This window comes from Manis pentadactyla, chromosome 15 (assembly GCF_030020395.1).
Source record: "Manis pentadactyla isolate mManPen7 chromosome 15, mManPen7.hap1, whole genome shotgun sequence".
NCBI lineage: Eukaryota > Metazoa > Chordata > Mammalia > Pholidota > Manidae > Manis > Manis pentadactyla.
In genome coordinates this window covers 34,158,893-34,182,599 of record NC_080033.1, presented here as the reverse complement: position 1 = coordinate 34,182,599, position 23,707 = coordinate 34,158,893, and the positions used below count along the sequence as shown (strand labels likewise).

Here is a 23,707-nt window from a genome sequence, read left to right as displayed (position 1 = left end):
AAAAACAGCCTGTACTTGAACGACCAGTGCATAGTATTAGAGTCCTGGATTTTTGCCCCTTCCATGCAGCTTCCTCTCCTTGCCTTGTGGATCCTCAGTTCCCTCTTGATCTCATTACCTTGTTCTACCATAGAAACCAGGTTTTCATCATATACATCTTGCTGTGATTTTAAAGTGCTACCTACTCTCAAGACCCTTGCATTTTCAGCCTTATCTTTTTAATGGTGGGGGAATAGAGAGCTCTAAATTTGTTAGACTCCCAAAGAGCTGATACCCTGGGTGACTTGGTATCTAGGTTCTGATTTTGTTGCCAATGGGTAGGATCAAGTCTGATTAACAGCAACTCTGAGGCAACAGAGGCATTTTCCCATGCAACATACACCTCACTTCTCTAAGCCTTTGTTTTTGTTGTAGCATCAAGGCTTTGACAACAAACATTTATATCAACCTAATCGACTTAATCTTGACCATTTGAGACCAAGAGATCAAACCTAAATATCTCTACCAAAGACCATGGAATTTATAACTGTATTCTTTTAACAATTACCAAATAAAATATGGTAGCTTATAATTAACTAGGGGAAGTCATCAATTTCTGCCTCTAAAGAACAGGAATATTCCTAAACACAGGTACTTCTGGACCCATCTGCACTGTAGTGCATGCAAAAGGCCTCAAAATTCACCTTCTAAACCAATCCAAATAGGTATGTCACTGCATCAAAGATAAAGTCAGATGCTATTTTACAATTACTTTGAGACCCAGCAAACAAAAGAGGTAGGGATTACTTCAGTCCAAAAAAAGGGTAAGGCAAGGGAAAAAGGGAAATAGTTATTACCATTAAGCAAGCATTTAGACAAGGAATTTTAAGAATTAATGAAAGGGAAAATAATCAAATCTAATGTAAAGCTCAATTTAGACACAGGTATGAAAATTAGGGCTATTTTGTTATCCAAGTGCTCAGTCTAGGTTAGTAATAGATGTTAAGCAAGGAGAGGAATCAGTAAGACCCAGAAGTATAATTTATACACACACAATGCAATTGTCTTTTAGTAATAAAGTCTGATAAATTAGTTTTCAACTTAATTAGACATTTGGATTAATAACCGTATCTCAGAACCAGATTTTAAATGTGCTCTTTACTGTAAACCGTCTAATCGTTATGCTCCAGCATCTCCAGAAAGCACACAGCAAAGAAGCAGAATCACTTACTTTCACAAGCTCCTGCTGAGCCCAAATCTGAATGGGTTCTACCTGCTGAGGAGTTTGAGTCTGAATACCATACGTGTTGAGGAAAACTTGAAGGCTAAAGAATATGGAGGACAAAAAGAAACACTTTTAGGCGATGCATTTATAGTTTGGAAAATGATCAAAGGGGAAGGGAAAAGGGAAGAGACTAACTTGGAGCATGTGATTAATTTGTTAACGGTAGCAGTATGCCATCTGAACTCAAATGCAGAGGCCCTTTTGTATTCTTCATAAAGCATAAGATGGGAGTTTGGGGGGCTGGCAGAGAGTAAGCACTGATTTGGGGAATCCCCATAATCTGTCTGCACTAATTACTCAAAACTACATCCCCAGGCAACACTAGCACTGGTCACAGTCTTTAATATTTCACATCAACTAAAACAAAATTACTTTTAGACATGAAAAGAATATTGTTCTGGCACTTAAAAATGCCATTAATGACATCTTGAAACCTTGTCAAAGGGGGATGTATGAAATTAATCTCTACTACCATATTCAATATTGTAAGCATGAAGCAGTAAGTCCCTCTTCCTCCCCACCAAAAGAACACACCACCCATCTGGATGTCATACCGTTGGCTTTCTGCTACAAGCGCTACATAAACTACCAAGTCATTTTCCAGTGGTCCCTGTAATACAGAGAAAGGGAGAGGGAAAACATTTTAAAAGATCTGGTCATCATCAGCTACAATGAGAATCAAGAACAGTAGTAACCATCTCTGAGCAATTCATTAAAATGATGGACACCTGCTGGCTCTAAGCAGTCACCTCTTTTTCCTTGCTCTCTACTGCCTACTAATCAATTTGATGGTGTAGACAGAGTAATGGAACACCAAGGAATAGAAAATCATATATCTCACCACTACCAGAGGGCATAGCCTATCAGGGCTGTTTTGAATGATGCATCAGAGTAGTTCGGGGAATGATAGATATTTTCCATCATTTAACTCTGAAAGGAAGAGGGGAAACTAAAAATAAAAAATCCAGTTTATGTATTCTCTGTAAAAAATAGATTGTGAGTTAAAATTGTTCATTTGACATCTTAACCACATAAAGGCTATTCCCTTTCTTGTTAGCCATTTTTCATTTGGCACCTTACCTATTAAAATAGCTTTAGTCTAATATATAGTTCCTGTGGTAGAGAATGAACTACCCAGTTGACTATATAATTATCACTGTGTTCATTAAATACAAGCTGTTGGGCTTAATAGTTCTAATCAAAGATAGTGTTGGATATTTGCTACTCTTTTTCATGTGGAAAAGATTCACTATAGCAAGCATATATTACATTTTGTTAAAATGAAACCAATTTTGAGCTGTATATAATTAACAAAGAACACTAGAAGTACCAATAAATTACAGTATTAGGAAGCTCTGAAAATACTGATCAAATATAATTTCTTTATAGTAATGAATCCAACATTCCCAATAGTATGCTGTAAAATGTTTGATTTACCATCAGCCATTTCCACTCTGTGGTATTCAATATGCCATTAGAATTTATGTATGATGGAAGACAAGAAACACCAGAATACATGTATTAGCAGTAAATATCATAATCAAAGGGATGGTTCCCAGAATCACTGAAAGTGCCATTTCAGGCAGACTTCTGTGTAATTTAAATGATATATAAGAGAATATATGATGTTAACAACCCAATAAAAATACACATTAAAAATACTATAAATTAAATATTTTTATTTGATACTTTAAATTTAATGTTACTCAGAAGGATGAGAAAAAATTATTTAGAGTCTTATCAAGATTTCTAACAATAAATGAAAATATTAAGCCTTTTTATCTTAGATGAAATCTAGCATTCATCAAAAGGAGGAGTAACCTTAGAGTGCACCATTATCTCTAATCTTCAGGACATAGGAATTCTTAAGTAAAAAGCAAGTGAATAAAATGCAGATAATATTCCAATAACAATAAATAAGGCAGCTTAACAGATCCTAATTGGCAAATTGGTATCTTCTTTTTAAATCATATACCATTTAGCATAATATTTTTCCATTTGTATGACAGAGTACTCAGATCTAAAATACCTACTACACAAAACTGAATCATATAAGTATCTCATTAGGGGACTATCAGATGGTTCAAGAACTCATCCATTGTAAAATCTCAGTATTTCAGAAAGTTCCAATTAACAAACTGTCTACCATAGTGAGCATAGGCCTTCAACCCCAGTCTAAGTGGGCCCCTTCACCCCATTTCCATCACAGAAAGAATTCACCCCAACAATTCTGTTTTTACCATTTTCTTCAAGCCATCAACATTGTTGTCTAAATCTATGAAGTCTCTCAAAAACTTCCTAATAGTAATTAATACCTTATATTTCTGAGTGGTGTTTTCCTTAATAATATTGTAATACTTTCTGTATTTAGGTTGATAAAGTACACACACTTACATAGTCAAGCCCCGTGTAGTATTAGTGCTTTCCATTTAAATGTATTTATGCACTCATTCATTTGACCAACAGTTAAAGCATACTAACTGCAATATGAGTCTTAAGAAATACCTATTTGGTCATTCAGATGATCAAATACTTATTTCCAAGATATATTTGGTCTTCACAGTTCCTGAAAACACTGTTGAGTTTAAAGGTGAAATTGTGTCTTGTCATGTTAATGAGAGATTTTGGACCCCATCCAAGAGCAGGGGCTAAAGGTTGAATCAGCCAATGGCCAGTAATTTAGTCAGTTATGACTATGAAATGAAGCCCTCACAAAAACCCCAGGGAGGAGCTTACCTGCTCTCTTACATCCTGCTTTTCTATCAGTGAATGTTTCCATGCTTGGGGAACCAGAACACATGGTGCCACTTAAGACAGGCCCCAAGCTCCACAAGGATACAAGTTCCTTTATTTGGGACCTTGCCCCATGTATCTCTTCATTTGGCTGTTAACTTGTATCCTTTACTAAACTGGTAAAGGGAAGTGTTTTCCTGAGTTCTGTGAGCTGCTCTAGAAAATTAATTGAACCTAAGAGGGAGGTGGTGGGAACCTACAATCTGTAGCCAGTAGGTCAGAAGCACAGGTAACTGCCTGGAGCTTGTAACCAGTGTCTGGAGTGGGTAGTGGAAGGCAGTCTTGTAGGACAGAGCCCTTAACCTGGGGAATCTGCTGCTATCCCCAGGCAGACAGCATCAGGATTGAGTTCTTGGACACCCTACTGGTGTTAGAGAATTGCTTGGTGCATTAGAATTGGATCTGGAACTTGAAAGGAGTTATACTGCTGTGTGTAACATACTATTATTGTTGTTGTATATGAAAAAACACTAACATGCAAGGTTCCATGCTAGACCCTGATGTTACAAGATGAATACAACCCAATGTCCCTCCTTGAGGAGTTTACAGCTACTGGGACAGATAGACAACAGGTAAGTTTTCTATTATGTGTTTATTATGATATAGAAGCATTTCACTGACATCTTTTCTTTGGCAGTATAGTTCTATCACATTGAAAAAAACAGCTGCAGGGCATTACATTATATAGACATATCATAATTTATTTCAAAATGTTTATTTAATATTATATTTATAACAATAAATATTGTTGGGTTCCAATATTTCACTTTTGCAGAGAATATAATAATTGTCACTATTTTAAAGAATTACTGAGGATTTAGGGGGAGAACAAGGTGAATACTAAGCACAGTATCTGATACATAAAAGCAGGAAAGAGCACACAAACTTGCTGCAGTTGTATTTATCTGCACACTTATTCTAAGAGAGCTGCTCTTCTCTTCCTTGTTGAGATTTGCTGTAATATCTATTATGCCTTAGATCCCACTGTCTTCTACCATTCTAAGACATGAGGACTATCCATTATCCCACATTTATATGGCTAGTTCTACAAAGAATTCCAAACATCCTTTATAACAGATCCTCAGGTGACTTACCACCTTCCCAATTTTTTCCCTTTTATTTCTCAAACACAGACTGTAATAATTTCCTTAGCTTACTGTCTCTGTAAACCTATACTCTGCCATCTAACCTGCTTTGCCCTTAAACATGGAAATTCTCACACTTAAATCCTTTGTCTTCTATTCACCCCACTTCTTTCTCTTTCTGTCTCTCTCACCAAATTTATTCATTCTGCCAGATGATTCCATATTTATATTTCTAATTTTAAATTTTCTCTTGAGTTCCAGTTCTCACATTTTTAACTGCTTTTTGGAAATTTTCTCTTGGCTATTTCCAATGTGAATAGTTCTAAAACTCAGCTCTTTATCAGTCCTGCCTCTACTTCAAAAAGGCTCATTCAAACTCAGAACCTCAGAATCATCTTTGACTCCTCTTGTTTACCCTCCATATCCAATTTGTCACCAAAATCCTATTGCTCTTTCCTTCATAAAGTATCTTAAATCTTCTTTTCATTTCTATAGCAACATTCAGTACTGAAAAGTAACAATAACAAACACTTTATATAACATTCTAAATTCTATGTGCAGACATTGTTCCAAGTGCTTTAACAAACTATTATCCCCATTTTACAGGTTAACATGTGAGGCAAAGGAAGCCTCTGTAACTTATTCAAGGTCATAGAGTCAGAGCTTGAATTCAAACCCAGGCAGTCTAACTGCAGAATCTGTGCTCATAATCACTCACTTATTCTGCTTTTCGAAGAATGGAAAGAGGGCAGGTTTTAGAATTATAAGACCCATATACAAGTCCTGTCTTATCACTTGTTCCTTCATGATCCTGGTCATCTAATAGATGCTTTAAACTTATTACAGACAAACTGAATTACTGATTCTTGTCCTTAAATCCACTCACCCTCAAAGTATTTCTCATCGCTTTTTGGTCCCACACTCTGTGCTCATTTGATTTGGTCAAAAATGTGTAAGTCACCCTTGATTCCTTTTCCCTTCAAATCTCATAACCAGTAAGAGCAAAACAAAACAAAAAGCAAAAAAAAAAAAACCCCCAAAATAAAACAAAGAACAGGTAATACTTACTGATCACCATGTAACCAATTAAATTATTTACTCATCAACACACCCCTATTAGGTAAGTTACTAAAAATGGTCTCATTTGCTGATGAGAAAACTGAAGCATGGAGTGGTTAAAAACCTCATCCAACATCATAGAGCTAATAAGCGGCAGAGTGAGGATCCAAATCTGGGTCATGTCATCTATCTCCTAAATATTATAGTATATTGTCTGCCTCTCTAATGTGCTGCTAACTCACCATTAAGTCCTATTGGCTCTACTTTCAAAGCATGTCTCCAACACACCACTTCTCTCCATCTATACAGCAACTATCACCCTACTCAAGTCATCATGCTCTTTCTCTTGGTCAACTAACTGTTCTACCTAACTCAGTCTCACCCCACCATCCACAGCAGTCCATCCTGCAAGGAGCAATGAGGGTAGTTTTCCTAAAAAGTGTATGTCCGACCATCTCACTAACATCCTACTCCCCACCCGACCCCCACATGCATACACACACTGTTTAAAACTCTCCAGTGACTTCCTATTGTCCACAGAATAAGAACCAAAGTGCTTACCATGGCCTGCCAGGCCCTACATGATCCATCTCCTGCCTACCTTTTCTTTCTCTTTCTCCCACACCTCTTTTACCATGTTCAGCCACACTGGGTGTCTCTGCCCACTGAACATGCCAGTAGTGTTCCCACCACAAGGCCTTTGCACTGGCTACACTTCTGTTGGCAATGTTTTTCCTTCAGATTACTGCATGAAGGCATTCTTCTTATACAGGTACCAACCATTGTCTCTTCCTCAGAAAGGCCTTCTCTCTCTGCCATAGCCAGCCCCTATCACTTTACCCTATTTTGTCTACTTCATAGTACTTGTCAGCTCCAGAAATTACATTATTTACTTATATGTTCATTGTTACTCACACAAGAAAGGAATTCCCTGAGGGCACGGACCTTGAACTGTCTTGTCCAGTGCTATGTTCCCACTGCTGTATGCACAGTACTTAGTTGGGTGCTTACTTTTTGATAAATGACTTCCCAGGCAAGTTTCTCAATTCTATGTTTATCTGTAAAATGGGAACAGTATTTAGGCTGCCTACCATTCAAGGAAGCATCAAACAAAAGAGGGCATATAAAATATTTACAAACTTTGATCTACTAAACAAATGATATTTATAACTATTCTGTATCTCAATTAGCCTCATTAAAACCTCAGTTTCTATATTGGTAAATTGGAATAAAAATACCTGCTTCATGGGGTTATGAAAATGACACAGAACACATAAGCATTTAACATGAGTATAGCATATACTCTTTAAGTGTTCAAAATCATTACCCTTTTCATCAACTCCAGGAACACAACCACAATCCTAGATTACTGTAATAGATTTCTTCAGTTTTCTGCTTCATACTTGCCTCTGCTCATTGTCTGTACTTTCTAGTCAGGTTAATTTTTCTTCTGTCACTTGTCTGCACTGAGGAAGTGGTCAAAAATATTTGTTGAGTGAATTAAGAAAAGGGAGGAAAAGTGGGTGAGTAAACAGGTATATTTATGTATATTTGGGATATCCCTTTTATACTCCAAAACCAGTGTTTCCCAAATAAAGCCCCAATTTCCTGAGGACTTTTACAACTTCACTGCATCTGTCATTCCCTGTTTATCTCCCATCTGTTTGCCTTAGAACATCCCACTAAAAATAAACTGTTCATTCATGTTCACCTCAAGTTTCTGTCCACAGGTCTTCTGTCCTTCTATATCTGGACTGCTCCTTTGTTCCTTCTATCTTTCCATTTCTTGACTCACCCTTTCAACTCAGTTACCTCCAAAAATTCCCCCAAACATCAGGATGTCCAGGTATCTTCTATCCCTATCAGCAAGAGCAGGTACTGTCTATATGAGTCACTTGGCACTACTCATGTCCTCTCTTTGGGAGGACTTTTTTGCATTAAGAAAGGTCTATATAACTACAGGGTAAGTTCCTTGAGGGGCCTCTCATGCTCACTTCTCTTACCTAGCATGTACACAGTGCCTTATACTAAAAGAAAGGCAACTGGTGTTTACTTGATGGTCTGGAAAAACATCCTTGGTTTTCTTAAAGTATTGCTGTTTACATTTACTAACAATACATTACACAAACCTTCCCTTGAGTATACACAAATATTTTTATCAAAGGGAAATAATAACTAAATACACATATATAAACTATCAAGGAATGTACACAAGTTATTTTAATCATATGATTCAGGACCAATAACCTGTAGTGGGAAATATTCTGATTTAAAACTTTCATTTCATTTCTATAAGTGAATAGAGTAGGATTGGTTTAACAACTTTCAAAGGGTAATCAAACAAACTTTGACATGAATGTGCCCTAGTGTGTTTCCTCCCCCTTGTTCTTTAAACATTTTTTCTAATAGATAATTCACTCATATGGATCAAAAAATTTTGAATTATGAAAGTTTCCAATTAAGTGTCTCTCCCACCTGTGGCCACTGCATATACCATTTTCCCAGTCTACCAACCAGGTACATGCTATGATCATGTGACCTTCCAGAGTTTCCTTTTGCTTATAAAAGCAAGTAAGAATCTATATTCTTACTTTCTCACAGTTTTAGGCAAAATGCAGCATACTACCAGCATTTTTTTCCACTTAATAATTATATATCATGGTATTCTTTTCATATATTAGTATATAGAACATGTCCTCATTTTTGTATAACTGCATAGTATTCCATTTTGTAGATATACCATACTTATTAATGTCATCATTTCTATCTTTTATCATTTCACGCTAGTCCGCCTTTTGAAGTGAAATCTCTGGGCATGGTTATGGTTACATCAGGTTTTGATTTTGCTTACAAGAATGGAACAAGCCCTCAACCTAAACCATTCAGAGGCATTATTATCCTTGGATTATGGGGGTCACTAGGAGACTGCTATCAGAAAAGATCAGTAGGGCTGAATTTTGGGAGGGGCAGTGTGAGGAGTCTGAATCTTTTCTAGGAAAATGGCAAAGAAAAAATATGTGCAGATGTCAATTTACAACTTATTCATGGAAATACCATGATAGCTTATTAATAAAATTCATATTGTTTTAATGGTTATACTTGCTTTATAGTATAGTTAAGAATATCAAGAAATTAATGTATCTCAAGAGCTGGCTATGTAGCATGTGTTATTTAAACACAATGTTATGCACAATCATAAGAACTCCCATTTTTAAAGATAAGGAAAATGATAAGGAGAAAAGTGAAATAATTTGTCAAAGGTCATATATCCAGTTAGTGGTTGAGGTTAAACCTGCCTGCAGGTATGTCTAAGTCTAGAGTCATATGGCATATGTCAAAGTATGTATTTCACAGTACTACTTGCTGCCTTGCTTTGTATTAGTCAGGGTTCTCCAGAGAAGCAGAACTAATAGTGTGTGTGTGTGTGTGTGTGTGTGTGTGTGTGTGTGTGTGTGTGTGTGTGTAAAGAATAAAAAGAGCTTTACTAAAAAGAATCATCTGGGCAGTTACATAGTCTGGCACGCCCTAAGATCTGCAGGGTGAGTCAGCAAGCTGGAAGCCCAGGAGAGCTGATAGTGTAGTTTCAGTCTAAAAACCAAGTGGCTCAAGACCCAGTTCAAATCCAAAGACAGGAAAAAACTGCATGTCCCAGTCGGAGGGCCATTAGGCAGGGAGAATTTTCTTTTACTAGGAAGAGGGTCAGCCTCTTTGTTCTTTTCAGGCCTGCATAATGACCCACCCACATTAGGGAAGGCTGTTTGACTTGCTCAGCCTACTGATTTAAATGCTCATCTCAAAAACACTGTCATTCTCCTCTAGAATGATGTTTGACTGAGTATTTGGGCACCCCATATATCCTATACAAGTTGACACATAAATTAGCATTGCACACATTAAATTAAATACAAGCATCACACTGTTGTAGTAATGTGTTACAATCAAGGGGAGCAGAGTGGTGAACAAAAGCATTTGTGTCCTACCAACAATTCACTCTTCATCCACTTCAGATCAGTCTTTAAGAAAACTCAACTCCAAGTGTTGTCTTCAAAACCCCTATTTTCTTATCTGCTTTTTATATAATTCTTAAGTTCTTGGCAATTAAACTTTAAAATTACCTCTTCTTTTAAGTAATGTATACAAGTATGTAAAATTCATAATTCTTATTTTTGCAACATTGTTTTGAGCCCTGGTCTAAGTAGCTTCATTTTTAATATGCCTTTTGCTGCATAAGATGATCTACTGTGGCTGGCTTGAATATACTTTTTAACAAAGGAAGGGAAAGGGAGGAGAGATAGAAGGGAAGAAAAAAGAAAGCAACAAATAAACGGCTCACACCTCATCTGAGGGTGGTCTTGCGTCAGATAAGGGCAGTGCGTGTCACGCATTCTATGCCTCTGCTTTTGGGGCCTTACAGAAACTCATTTGTGCTTGTTAGCCTTCATCAGTAGGTCCTGCCAACAGCCAGCATTTTTTCATTATACTCATTTTTCAGCAAAACCTCATTTGCTGAAGAAACCAGGCAGATGCTTTACATACATTTCAATTCCAACTGGAGATACCACACCTGCAGTATTTTTCCTGCAGGAATCAAGTAACAGGCTACGGCAGTCAAATACAGGCACATCCTGGCCAGAGCACACTGGCATTTTGCCCTGACATTTCCAACCAAACCAAAGCAGCATGATAGAGACAAGTTATAGGAGAGCAGAGGAAAGACACATAGGAATATCTGAGGACAGACAACATTGAGCATGGTTAAAAAGCTAAACTTGGCTTGAGAGTAGAGCTGGCCAGGGAAAATATGGCCCTTTAGGATCCTTGCATTTATATATTGCATTAGTGATTATATAAGCTTTCTATTTAAGAGGAAAACAAATGAATTTTAGAAAGTATTCCCAGACCATAGACACACAGTTTCAAATGCCCAAATGAATAAATCAGGCAATGCTTTTTGACAGTAGTTCTTTCAATAACTCCAATTACCTTTGAAGAGAGTACTGATCATCACTTTGTCACACCGAGTTGACTTGTAAAACTGTTTTCACTCCCTTCTAAGCACTTGCTGTGTAACTGGATGTTTCTATATTTTTATCTTAAAGAAATGACAGGGACAAAGGTCTTACCTACTTACTGGAAACAATGCTAAAATAACCATACAGGCCCAGGTGGGGAAACCCTGACCCATGGTGTTCACACTGCTTCTATCACAACCAGAAGGAAGAACAAATGATGAAAAACTTACAGAAACATAACAGGAAAAATCAACATTGGTGAAGTGGTGAAATGAGGGTGAGATGGGGAAAAAGAGGCAGAAGGGGGGATATAAGTTCCAAAAATCTAGTCATTTCCCTCAGGATTTCTGTGCCATTTCAAGGACCTCAAGAATTGGCTTACCACCAATGAAAGAGCCCTAATGGTAGACAAAAGGAAACCTTAGCTATGTAGAAAAATGGGGAGAAAGGAAGTAAGCACAACAGGCCAATTTGGTTTTGGTTTTTCTCCTTTGGGTGCTTGTATTGTCCAGATCAGTTCTCTGGTGTCTGAGTTGAAAATGTCAGAGATGGAAGGGTGGGTAATGAAGAAGGTGTGAGGCAGTTTATGAGAGAGAGTGGGTGGCCAGACTCCAGTTCAGCCAGAGCAGCACAACTATGAACCATTTTATATGCTGAAATCTGCCTACGATATTCTGCCTAAGAATCTGAAGAATGGGTTTTCCTTGGTAAAAATCAGTAATCAATTTGAAGGATCAGGACTGAGTCTCAGAGGGAAATGGCCTAGGTCCTACAGCAAGTTAGTGGCTGACTAAGCAGCAGAATCCAGGTCTCTGGATTGATTTGATCTAGAGCTCCCTCTAACTCAGAGTGCCTCATCTTACTCGCTACAGTAAACCTCAAATCCTAGGGAATTGCCAAACATGTGACTCTACTTATGAACAGAAATGAATATATAAACCAAATGTGCAGCTGGTACAAAGTGAAAGAAAGCCATAACGTGAAAGAAGAGTGGTCTTGAAGGGGGAAGAATACAAAACCTGTGCTACTTTCTCTTTCAGTACTAGATGCCCATCCCAAGAACAAAAAGACTGAGCTGATAAGATAGTACAAGAGAGAACATATTGCAAGATTTAGAGCTGCTGGGTTATAGACCAAACAACTATGGAGGTACCCAGCAAGTTCTAGGATCCAACAAGCTGTTACCTTTACATAGCTGTCTTCACTAGTTGTAGCCAAACTGATTTTAGTGTGGATTCTTAGTGGGGACCTGATGGTGGAGGACACACTCTGCCATCAGTCTTAGCAGAGTAAACCTAAAGCCTTCCATAGCAATGAGACTACAATTCAACGATTTTGTGTACTAGAAATGCTCCTGCCTTTGAGGGTTTGTTCACTCATCCAGACAGCATGGCAGGCACTAGGGATGGCAGAGACAGATAAAACACTATCATTTTTCTTCAGTAACTCACCACATATCAGAGAAGACAAATTATATATGGAGTTCAGTAGGATACTAAATACAATGCTCTTAACAGGTGCTCTGGAGGCAAGGGAGGGAACATCTAATTTAGCCTCAGAGAACTGAGGAGGGCTTTATAGAAAAGGTATATGAGCTGTTATTAGTGGATAAAAACATGCTATTAATGAATGTATTCAGTAAATATTTCTCATATACTGTGGGTCAGACAAACATGACAAAGTCCTTTTACCATGAAACAAACTTACATTTCAGTGGGGGAGAGACAGATGATTAAAAAATAAATAAAATATATAAATAATTAAATAATAAAAAACCATCGTAAATACCAGGATAAACATAAAGGGTGATTAAGTTACTGAAGACCAAGGCTACTTTAGGTTGATAGTCAGAAGATAATTCTGTTAAGAGGGTGTCATTAAATCTGGACTGAATTCTATAATAGAAAGGAGCAAGATCTGGTACTAAGCACTTTAGGCAGAAGGAATGTGTAAAGGCCCTGAGATGGAAAGACTTGAAGTGTTTGAGGAACTGTTAGGAGACCAGTGCAACTAGAGCATGAGAATCAAGAAAAAGAATGGTAAGAAAGGAGAGTGGAGTTAAGCCCCAATAGGCAGCAAGACATTGGGCTTTCATCTAAGTGGATGGAAAAGCTAAGAGGGTTTCAAAAGGAAAAGACCCAATGTAATTTACATTTTCAGAACAATAGTAATAAACACATATATAGACCTCACCACAGGCCAGGCCCTGCCCAAACATTTTATATATATTATATATGGTAGCTTATATTATGATGGCTGCTATATAGACATAGTTTGCAGAGGGCAGAGTAGACAGAAAGAGATTAACTGGAGGCTTCAATTGAGAGATAATGGTGACTTGGGCTACAGTGTGGGAATAAAGAAGGAACAAGTGAAAAGATTTCAGAAACATTTAAGAAATAGAATTAATAGGACTGGATTTGGAAGGGAAGAAGTGGTGACATAGGCAGAGAACAATCAAAGATCACTTTTACACTTTTACAGTGTTTAAAGGAAGAGGGAGTGTTCAATGGTGTCTTTGAGGTCAAATAGACAAATCTGAAAAGAGATCTTTGAATATATCAGTTAGGAGGTAGGTCATTAGTAAACTTTTACATGTGGTTTTAGTAGAGTGCTAGTATAAACAGCCAGACTGTGTGCAGTAAGGAGTGACTGGGAGGTGAGGAGATATGAATGATGCAAGGGTTTTTCCAAGATGTCTGAAAGGAAAGAAGGGAAGTGATAGAGAACCTTGACAGAAGGGCACACTGAAGAAATGGGGGGTTTTGTTGTTGTTTTTTGGGTCAGGGAACAATTAAACATGTCTATAGATTCAGAAGATGTAAGTAGAGAGAAAAAAGTTGAAATATAGAAAAAAGAATGGGTATCAAAATAGAACATGTTAAAGGTGGAGGGGAAAATGGTGAGTTAATGCCTAGGAGTGGGGTTTTTCTTAGCATTCTTGGATTAATTAAACCTTCAGTTAATCTCCTTGTGTCCACTGTGCCATCTGCAAACCATGTCTATATAGCAGCCATCGTAACATAAGTTAATAATATACATAAAATGCTTGGGCATGACCTGGCTTATAGTATGTTCTATATATGTGTTTATTACTATTTCATTTCATCCTTACAGGCAGGGATCTCACAACACACTAGGATCCACTAGTCTAGTTTTCATCTCTATTTTTTTTTCTTTTACTTTTTTAAAAAATATGGAACGCTTCACGAATTTGCGTGTCATCCTTGCGCAGGGGTCATGCTAATCTTCTCTGTATCGTTCCAATTTTAGTATATGTGCTGCTGAAGCGAGCACTTCATCTCTTATTTTTATAGGCCTCATGTGAACTTAAACTCTATCTCCTACTGTTAATAATTTTGACCTAGGACAAGGAAAGGCTCATGCTCTGTTCCATAGGATTACTCACTCTTCATTGTCACATTTAACTCATATTCTTGGGCTGACTTTATTAGTTTCTTCAGTCTCTGATTAATGATATGATTAAAAGACTTATAATCAGTTTCCAGTTATCTGACCATGACACAGTGTCCCTTTCAATGCATCTTCATTAAACCATCTGGCTCTCCAAACTGCAGATTTCCAGGACAGAAAATGTTTGAAATCAGATGCTTTAAAAAATAAACAAGGAGAACAATAAACAAGAGAGGATTTTCTTATGAAAACTCATGAAATTTATAAAATTATGAAATTATATGAAAATTCTATATATTATATAAATACAGCTTTCTTCTAGTCTCTGAAAGTGATTTTCAAAAGCTCTATTTCTTAAGCATTGTATTCTGGCATTACTAATTCAGTATCATTCTTTTTTTTTTGAATTTTTAATTTTATTTTGGTATCATTAATATACAATTACATGAGCAACGTGGGGGTTACTAGTTCCCCCCATTATCAAGTTCCCACCACATACCCCATTACAGTCACTGTCCATCAGTGTAGTAAGATGCTATAGAGTCACTACTTGTTTTCTCTGTGCTATACTGAACACCCCCTACATTATGTGTGCTAATCGTAATGCCCCTTATAGATCCCTTCCCACCCCACAACCCCCCCGAGTCCCTTTCTCTTTGATAATTGTTAGTCTGTTCTTGGTTTCTGTGCGTCTGCTGCTGTTTTGTTAATTCAGTTTTTGCTTTGTTCTTATGCTCCACAGATGACTGAAATCATTTGGTACTTGTCTTTCTCCACTTGGTTTATTTCACTGAGCATAATACTTTCTAGCTCCATCCATGTTGTTGCAAATGGTAGGATTTCTTTTCTTCTGATGGCTGAATAATATTCTATTGTGTATACGTACCACATCTTTATCCATTCATCTACTGATGGACACTTAGGTTGCTTCCATTTCTTGGAAAATGTAACTATGCTGCAATAAACATAGGGATGCATATGTCTTTTTCAAACTGGGATCCTGCATTCTTAGGGTAAATTCCTAGGAATGGAATTCTTTGGTCAAATGGTATTTCTATTTTTAGTTTTTTGAGGAACCTCAATATTGCTTTCCACAATGATTGAACTAATTTACACTCCCACCACCAGTGTAAGAGGGTTCTCCTTTCTCCGCATCCTCACCAACATTTGTTGTTGTTTTACTTTTGGATGGTGGCCATCCTAACTGTTGTGAGGTGGTATCTCATTGTGGTTTTAATTTGCATTTCCCTGCTAATTAGCAATGTGGAGCATCATTTCATGTGCCTGTTGGACATCTGAATTTCTTCTTTGAAGTAGTGACTGTCCATATCTTCCACCCACTTTTTAATAGGGTTAATTGCTTTTTGGGTGTTGAGGCATGTGAGTTCTTTACATATTTTGGATGATAACCCCTTGTCAGATATGTCATTTATAAATATATTCTCCCAACTGTAGGATGCCTTTTTGTTCTGCTGATGTTGTCCTTTGCTGTACAGAAGGTTTTTAGCAAGATGTAGACCCATTTGTTCATTTTTTATTTTGTTTCCCTTGCCCTAGGAGATGTGTTCAGGAAAAAGTTGCTCATGCTTATATTCAGGAAATGTTTGCCTATGTTTTCTTCTAAGAGTTTTATGGTGTCATGACTTACATTCAGGTCTTTCAATCATTTTGAGTTGACGTTTGTGTATGGGGTTAGACGACAATCCAGTTTCATTCACTTGCATGTAGCTGTCCAGTTTTGCCAACACCAGCTGTTGAAGAAGCTGTCATTTCCCCATTGTATATCCACAGCTCCTTTATTGTATATTAACTGACCATATAGGCTTTGGTTTAAATCTGGGCTCTCTAGTCTGTTCCATTGATCTATGGGTCTGTTCATGTGCCAGTACCAAATTGTCTTGATTACTATGTTTTTGTAGTAGAGCTTGAAGTTGGGGTGTGTAATCCCCCCTGCTTTATTCTTTCTTCTCAGAATTGCTTTGGCTATTTGGGGTCGTTTGTGGTTCCATATGAATTTTAGAACTATTTGCTCTAGTTCGTTGAAGAATGCCATTGGTATTTTGATACGGATTGCACTGAATCTGTAGATTGCTTTAGGCAGGATGGCCTTTTTGACAATATTAATTCTTCCTATCCATGAGCACGGAATGTGTTTCCATTTATTGGTATCTTCTTAAATTTCTCTCATGAGTGTCTTGTAGTTTTCAGAGTATAGGTATTTCACTTCCTTGGTTATGTTTATTCCTAGGTATTTTCTATTCTTTTGGATGCAACTGTGAATGGAATTGTTTTCCTGATTTCTCTTTCTGCTAGTTCATCGTTAGTGTATAGGAATGCAACAGACTTCTGGGTATTAATTTTGTATCCCACAACTTTGCTGAATTCAGATATTAGATCTAGTAGTTTTGGAGTGGAGTCTTTACAGTTTTTTATGTACAATATTATGTTATCTGCAAACAGGGACAGTTTAACTTCTTCCTTGCCAATCTGGATGCCTTTTATTTCTTTGTGTTGTCTTACTGCCATGGCAAGGTCCTCCAGAACCATACTGAATAAAAGTGGGGAGAGTGGGCATCCTTGTCTTTTTCCCGATCTTAAAAGAGAAGCTTTCAGCTTCTCGCTGTTAAGTATAATGTTGGCTGTGGGTTTGTCATATATGGCCTTTATTATGTTGAGGTATTTGCCTTCTTTGCCCATTTTGTTGAGGATTTTTATCATGAATGGATATCGAATTTTGTCGAATGCTTTCTCAGCATCTATGGAGATGATCATGTGGTTTTTGTCCTTCTTTTTGTTGATGTGGTGGATGACGTTGATGGATTTTTGAATGTTGTACCATCCTGGAATAAATCCCACTTGATCATAGTGTATGATCTTTTTGATGTATTTTTGAATTCGGTTTGCTAATATTTTTTTGAGTATTTTGCGTCTATGTTCATCAGGGACACTGGTCTGTAATTTTCTATTTTTGTGGTGTCTTTGCCTGGTTTGGGGATTAGAGTGATGTTGGCCTCACAGATTGAGTTTCAGAGTATTCCCTCTGTTCTACTTTTTGGAAAACTTTAAGGAGGATGGGTATTAGGTCTCCTTTAAATGTTTGATAAAATTCAGCAGTGAAACCATCTGTTCCAGGTATTTTCTTCTTAGGTAGTTTTTTGATTATCAATTCAATTTCCTTGCTGGTAATTGGTCTATTCAGATTTTCTGTTTCTTCCTGGGTCAGCCTTGGAAGGTTATATTTTTCTAGAAAATTGTCCATTTCTTCTAGGTTATCCGGTTTGTAAGCATATAATTTTTCATAGTATTCTCTAATAATTCTTTGTATTGCTGTGGTGTCCGTCATGATTTTTCCTTTCTAATTTCTGACTCTATTTACGTGTGTAGACTCTCTTTTTTTCTTGTCAAGTCTGGCTAGGTGTTTATCTATTTTCTTTATTTTCTCTAAGAACCAGTTCCTGCTTTCCTTGATTCTTTTCCTTTATTCTTCTCAATTTTATTCATTTCTGCTCTAATCTTTATGATGTCCTTCCTTCTACTGACTCTGGGCCTCACTTGTTCTTCCTTTTCTAGTTTCATTAATTGTGAGTTTAGACTCTTCATTTAGGATTGTTCTTTTTTCCTGAGGTAGGCCTGTATTGCAATATACTTACCTCTTAGCAAGGCCTTCACTGGGACCCACAGATTTGGCAGTGTTGAATTATTGTTGTCATTTGTTTCCATATATTGCTTGATCTGTTTTTATTTGGTCATTAATCCATTGATTATTTAGGAGCGTGTTATTAAGCCTGCATGTGTTTATCGACTTTTTCCTTTTCTTTATGTAATTTATTTCTAGTTTCACACCTTTGTGTTCTGAGAAGCTGGTTGGTACAATTTGAATAGTTTTGAATTTACTGAGGCTCTTTTTGTGGCCTAGTATATGATCTATTCTTGAAAATGTTCCATGTACACTTGAGAAAAATGTGTATCCTGTTGCTTTTGGATGTAGTGTTCTGTAGATGTCCTTTAGGTCTATCTGTTCTAATACATTGTTCAGTGCCTCTGTCTCTTTATTTTCTGTCTGGTTGATCTGTCCTTTAGAGTGAGTGGTGTGTTGAAGTGTCCTAAAATGAATGCATTGCATTCTATTTCCCCCTTTAATTTTGTTAGTATTTGTTTCACATATGTAGGTGCTCCTGGGTTGGGTACATAGATATTTATAATGGTTACACCCTCTTGTTGAACTGACCCCTTTATCATTATGTAATGCTGTCTTTGTCTCTTGTGACTTTTTTGTTTTGAAGTCTATTTTGTCTGATACAAGTACTGCAACTCCTGCTTTTTTCTCCTTATTAGTTGCATGAAATATCTTTTTCCATCCCTTTACTTTCAGCCTGCATATGCCTTTGGGTTTGAAGTGAGTCTCTTGTAGGCAGCATATAGATGGGTCTTGCATTTTTATCCACTCACTGACTCTATGTCTTTTGATTGGTGCACTCAGACCATTTACATTTCGGGTGATTATCTATAGGTATGTACTTATTGCCACTGCAGGCTTTAGATTCGTGGTTACCAATGGCTCAAGGGTAATTCCCTTATTATCTAACATTCCAATTTAAGTAACTTGGTATGCTATTACAAACACAATCTAAAGGTTCTTTTTTTCTTTTTTCCTCCTTTTTCTTCATCCTCCATTCTTTATATATTAGGCATCATATTCTGTTCTCTTTGTGTATCCCTTTATTGACTTTGTGGGCAGTTGATTTGATTTTGTATCTGCTTAGTAATTAATTGTTCTACTTTGTTGTGGTTTTATTTCTCCTGGTGACAGCTATTTAGCCTTAGGAATACCTCCATTTATAGCAATCACTCCAAAATGCAGTGTAGAGGTGGTTTGTGGGAAGTAAATTCTCTCAGCTTTTGCTTATCTGAAAATTGTTTAATCCCTCCTTCAAATTTAAATGATAACCTTGCTGGGTAGAGTATTCTTGGCTCGAGGTCCTTCTGGTTCATTGCATTAATTAAAGAAGAGAATATTTTTTTATGAAAACTCATGAAATTTATAAAATTACTTATAAAATTACATGAAAATTATATGTATTATGTAAATATAGCCTTCTTCTAGCCTCTGAAAGTGATTTTCAAAAGCTATATTTCTTAAGCATTGTATTCTGGCATTACTAATTCAACACCATTCTTAAGAAGTATGGGATGCAGCAGGATAATGTAATTTGATAAAAGGCGACAGGCAATTAGGTTGTGCCTATACCAAATCAAAACTATCAACACATGGTTAATTTTGAAAATGAAGTTATTTTCCAAATTTAACAAAAGAACCTGTCCAAATCAAAACACCTTCATGAGTATAGGAACAGTCTTAATCAGAAACATGCAAAGAGATAAAAGGAATTTAACAGGTCAAATACTCAAAATATAATTTTCTGTATGTTGAATATAATATAAAAAATGTATTCAAATAGTTCCTTAATGAGGCTAAATGCTTTCTTTACTTCCTCTCCAATTCTTCACAAATTCAAATATTTTATTCTATAAAATAGTCTAACTACAATGTTTAATCAATTGAAATTACAAGAGTTTATGCAGGAAGTATTTTAATATATAATGATCCTCAATAAACTCTGAGTACTCAAAAAACAAAAATAAATGAAAAAATTTTCCAATTTTAAGAGAAAGCATAAGAATGACAAAGACTACATAGTGGTTTCACATTCCAACTTGTAACTGATTGATAAATGAGTATTTGTTGGCTTAGCTATAGAAGCACTACACTAGCTGCTGGTCTGGGAGATGCAAAATATAAGACATGCCCTTTATGACTAATCTAGCTTAGTCATAACTGAGAGACAGCAGGCATAACTAATGAGAACAGACATTAATATAGGCCACACTGACAATGGTTCTTTGTTTGACCAAATTTTATTCAGTCTCCTAAACCTTCTTCCAGGCTCATCTGTGTACTTTCTTTGTAAAATTCAATTTTAGCAAGAATCCTGCTTACTCAATTTAACCAGAACCACTTCCCCTCCCTCGATATCTGACCAGGTCCCTTATCTTCCACTCCCCCAGGTGATGTCTGATCACCCTGACCTGTCTTCAGCAAGTAATCCTGTTAGGTTGATTTAGCCAGACTCTCTCTCACCTGTGATGGATGTTTCCTCACTAATTTTCCATCCAATCACCCCCACCCTGCTCCTTGGCTATAAATTCCCACTAGCCCATGCTGTATTTGGAGTTGAGCCCAACCTCTCTCACCCACTGTAAAATCCCATTGCAGTGGTCTTTATACCTATCGTGATGGGCCTGAAAAATAAAGTCTGCCTTACCATCTTTAGTAAGTAGCACTGAATGATTTTTTCTTTAACGCCATGTGGTAAATGCACATTTTTCACCACACTACACCTACTATATACCACTAACCATGGTGTACATGGCTCACCACGCTACACTTCAGGATACCTGGGTTCCAGTCTTGGATCTGTATCTGTATGACCTCAGGATGTCACTTCTCTTTGAATCTTAGTTTCTTGCTCTATAAATGAGGGAGTTAACAAGATGCTCTTGATAATCTTAGTATTCTCCCAATACTGTAGTCTTAATATTCTAGCATGTATGTGAGTAACAATCAATAAATATAAGGATATGGCAAGCCATTCATTGCTTTATTGATGAAACAAGAAAAAATCAGCTCCTTCTGTTACAGAGTTATAGGTAGCTTTACGGCTTATGCAGACACATTTGGTTAAAAAATAAAACATTCCTTAATATGGGCTAAGGTCTATAACAGTATGTCTGGATCAAGTACATCTTAGGTAAGGAAAGGTTGTAGAAAGCCATTTTCATTTTTAAGATTTTTATGTGTCTTAACTTGTTTCACCTTGTAACCTCTTGCTTTTTTCATTAGCTAATGAATACTATGGAATATAAAATATTTCACTTAGAAAAGTATTGAGTAAGGAGGGATCTTTTAATGAAAAGCAATTTAGCTACACCAACAGTCTTAAAAATGCTACAGTGCTGCAGTAAACATCAAATCTTAATTGGATTTTATTAGGATAAACTTCTAGAATATAAATTACTACATTAAGAGTATAGTAAAGGAAACCTTGATACAGTCATATCAAAAAAATTATAGACATTTAAAATATTTTATAAAAATGTGAAAAATAATGATGATAGTATAAGTACATGTTAGTGAATGCAGAACACAGTATCAAATAAGGTTGTAAACATGTAATAATAGCCAAAATGTTGAAAATATAATGCTTTTCTCCAGACTTTTAAGAATTTTTCTCATTCTCATCAATAAAAAAATAATATTATTTATAAAATAAGTTTTTGGAATAAAATAAAAATAGCAATAATATTTACTTAGCTCTTTTGATGTATAATACATTTTGTTAAGAGCTTTACATTCATTAACAATTAATCATTTATCACCAACATGAGGTAGGAATTATTATGCTTATTTAATAGATGAAGAAAGTAAGGCTCAGAGAAATTAATTAAATTGTCTAAGGTTACACAGTAAGTAGAAAAGACAACTTTTGATCTAGGCTTATATGATGCAAAGCCATTATACTTAAAAATAAAATTTATTACACATGTATGTGGTATTATTTAATCTTCAGGAGAATCATGCAAAATTTTATGCACCCATATTTTTAGAATATAAAGCATACCCCCCTTTCCTTCATTAATTTGAAAAAATGTGAAACCAACATATGTATATGTTTTTAGCTCAAATCTGTATAAATATGTACATGATTTAGTAAATAAGTACTGCCTTTTATCCTAAATTTAGAATCTTTGCAGCTTGAAAAGTAAGCTCTTATGGCTAAAAAGCATTCCTTTCATATTGGCCTTTTCTCCAAAGACTGTCAAAGTAGATCAGTCCATTTTAATTGGCATATTAAATGTGTTAGTCTACTTCTCAGATTCAAAGCCAGGGTGTCACTGAAAATGATAAATGTAAAATTGGATTTTTTCAAGGGTGCTTCAACACACATGATGTGATCTATCATGATAATGACATAAATGTAAAACATTCAAGTAGCTGACTAAAAATACTCATACTTTATTCACCAGTTCGATGGCAAAAATACCTGGAACTCTTCAAAGACCTCATGAGAGAACATCACTCTTCAGGAAGTAGGGGCTCCCAAAGCCCAGTCCTCTGGTTTAGAAGAAAGCAGCAATTTATAATACAGGTCATTAAATAAGAGGGGGTTAAAACAGGACTAAAGAATGGGTTTTTCCTCAAAGATCAAGAGACCCTTTAAAACTGTTAATAGATTCAAAATAAGAAGAAAAAAAGGGAAGTTCAGATAAATGTATAATTTATTTATATTTATGAATAAATATGATTTTTTTTCTTATAGAAAATTACCAGGATTAAAGGTGGGCTCAATGGTTTGCACCAGAAGTGAGACCTATAGTAGATTTATTAAAATAATGGATGTATGATACTATTCCATGTACATCTTTATTCTGAAACATAAACCTAGCTTTTTTACTTGGATCTATTTTTCCTCTTCTACATTTCAGCATGGCTATACAGGTCTTCATCTTTGAGATGAAATATTTCATTATATCTCATGACTACTATTGGAGCTTTTAATTTTAGTAAGTTCTGTGGTTTAATTAGAATGATGCTATTAAATATGTTTAAGCTCATTTTTTTTTACTTCCAATTTAACTTTTCTCAGTTCTGTATATTTTTTAATCAAGGTATTTAACTTTCATTGCCTTTGGTATAAATACTCATTGACAGGAGACTCATTTCCCTTAAAGACTGCAGACAACATTAGCTGAAGAGAATTGCTATGTAGTTGTGGCATCTTCAGCTAGGCTTTCAGAAGCATTTTTGATGCCTTGACTATTTTACTCTGTTTTATATTATGATAATCATAAGAACATCTATTCAGTACTCAAATTCACTCCCATGCTTACGGATAAATTTGGCTTTTTGGTCCCACACAAACACTTCTTTCTTTGCCAAGGTAATGAAGTGGATTTTTTTTTAATCCTAGAAATTATGCCTCAGACTGGTTCAAGTATCTGAGAGCATTAGAATGAACAGA

At 36.1% G+C, this 23,707-nt stretch overlaps 1 protein-coding gene and 1 non-coding gene across 5 annotated transcripts in view; both read right to left on the bottom strand.

Moving 5' to 3' along the window:
* Positions 1-23,707, bottom strand: part of PHKB (phosphorylase kinase regulatory subunit beta) — a 351,182-nt gene that overhangs the window by 58,050 nt on the left and 269,425 nt on the right. For all 4 annotated transcript variants that reach the window (XM_036927464.2, XM_036927463.2, XM_036927465.2 and 1 more), the window contains 2 exons: positions 1,819-1,874; positions 1,211-1,304 (listed from right to left, as the gene is read on the bottom strand). In XM_036927464.2, coding sequence (XP_036783359.2) covers positions 1,211-1,304; positions 1,819-1,874 — 150 coding nt within the window. The remainder of the gene's footprint in view (positions 1-1,210; positions 1,305-1,818; positions 1,875-23,707) is intronic.
* LOC118933316 (U6 spliceosomal RNA) lies at positions 14,404-14,510 on the bottom strand. Its single transcript, XR_005033077.2, has one exon. It is a non-coding gene; the product is annotated as a U6 spliceosomal RNA (small nuclear RNA).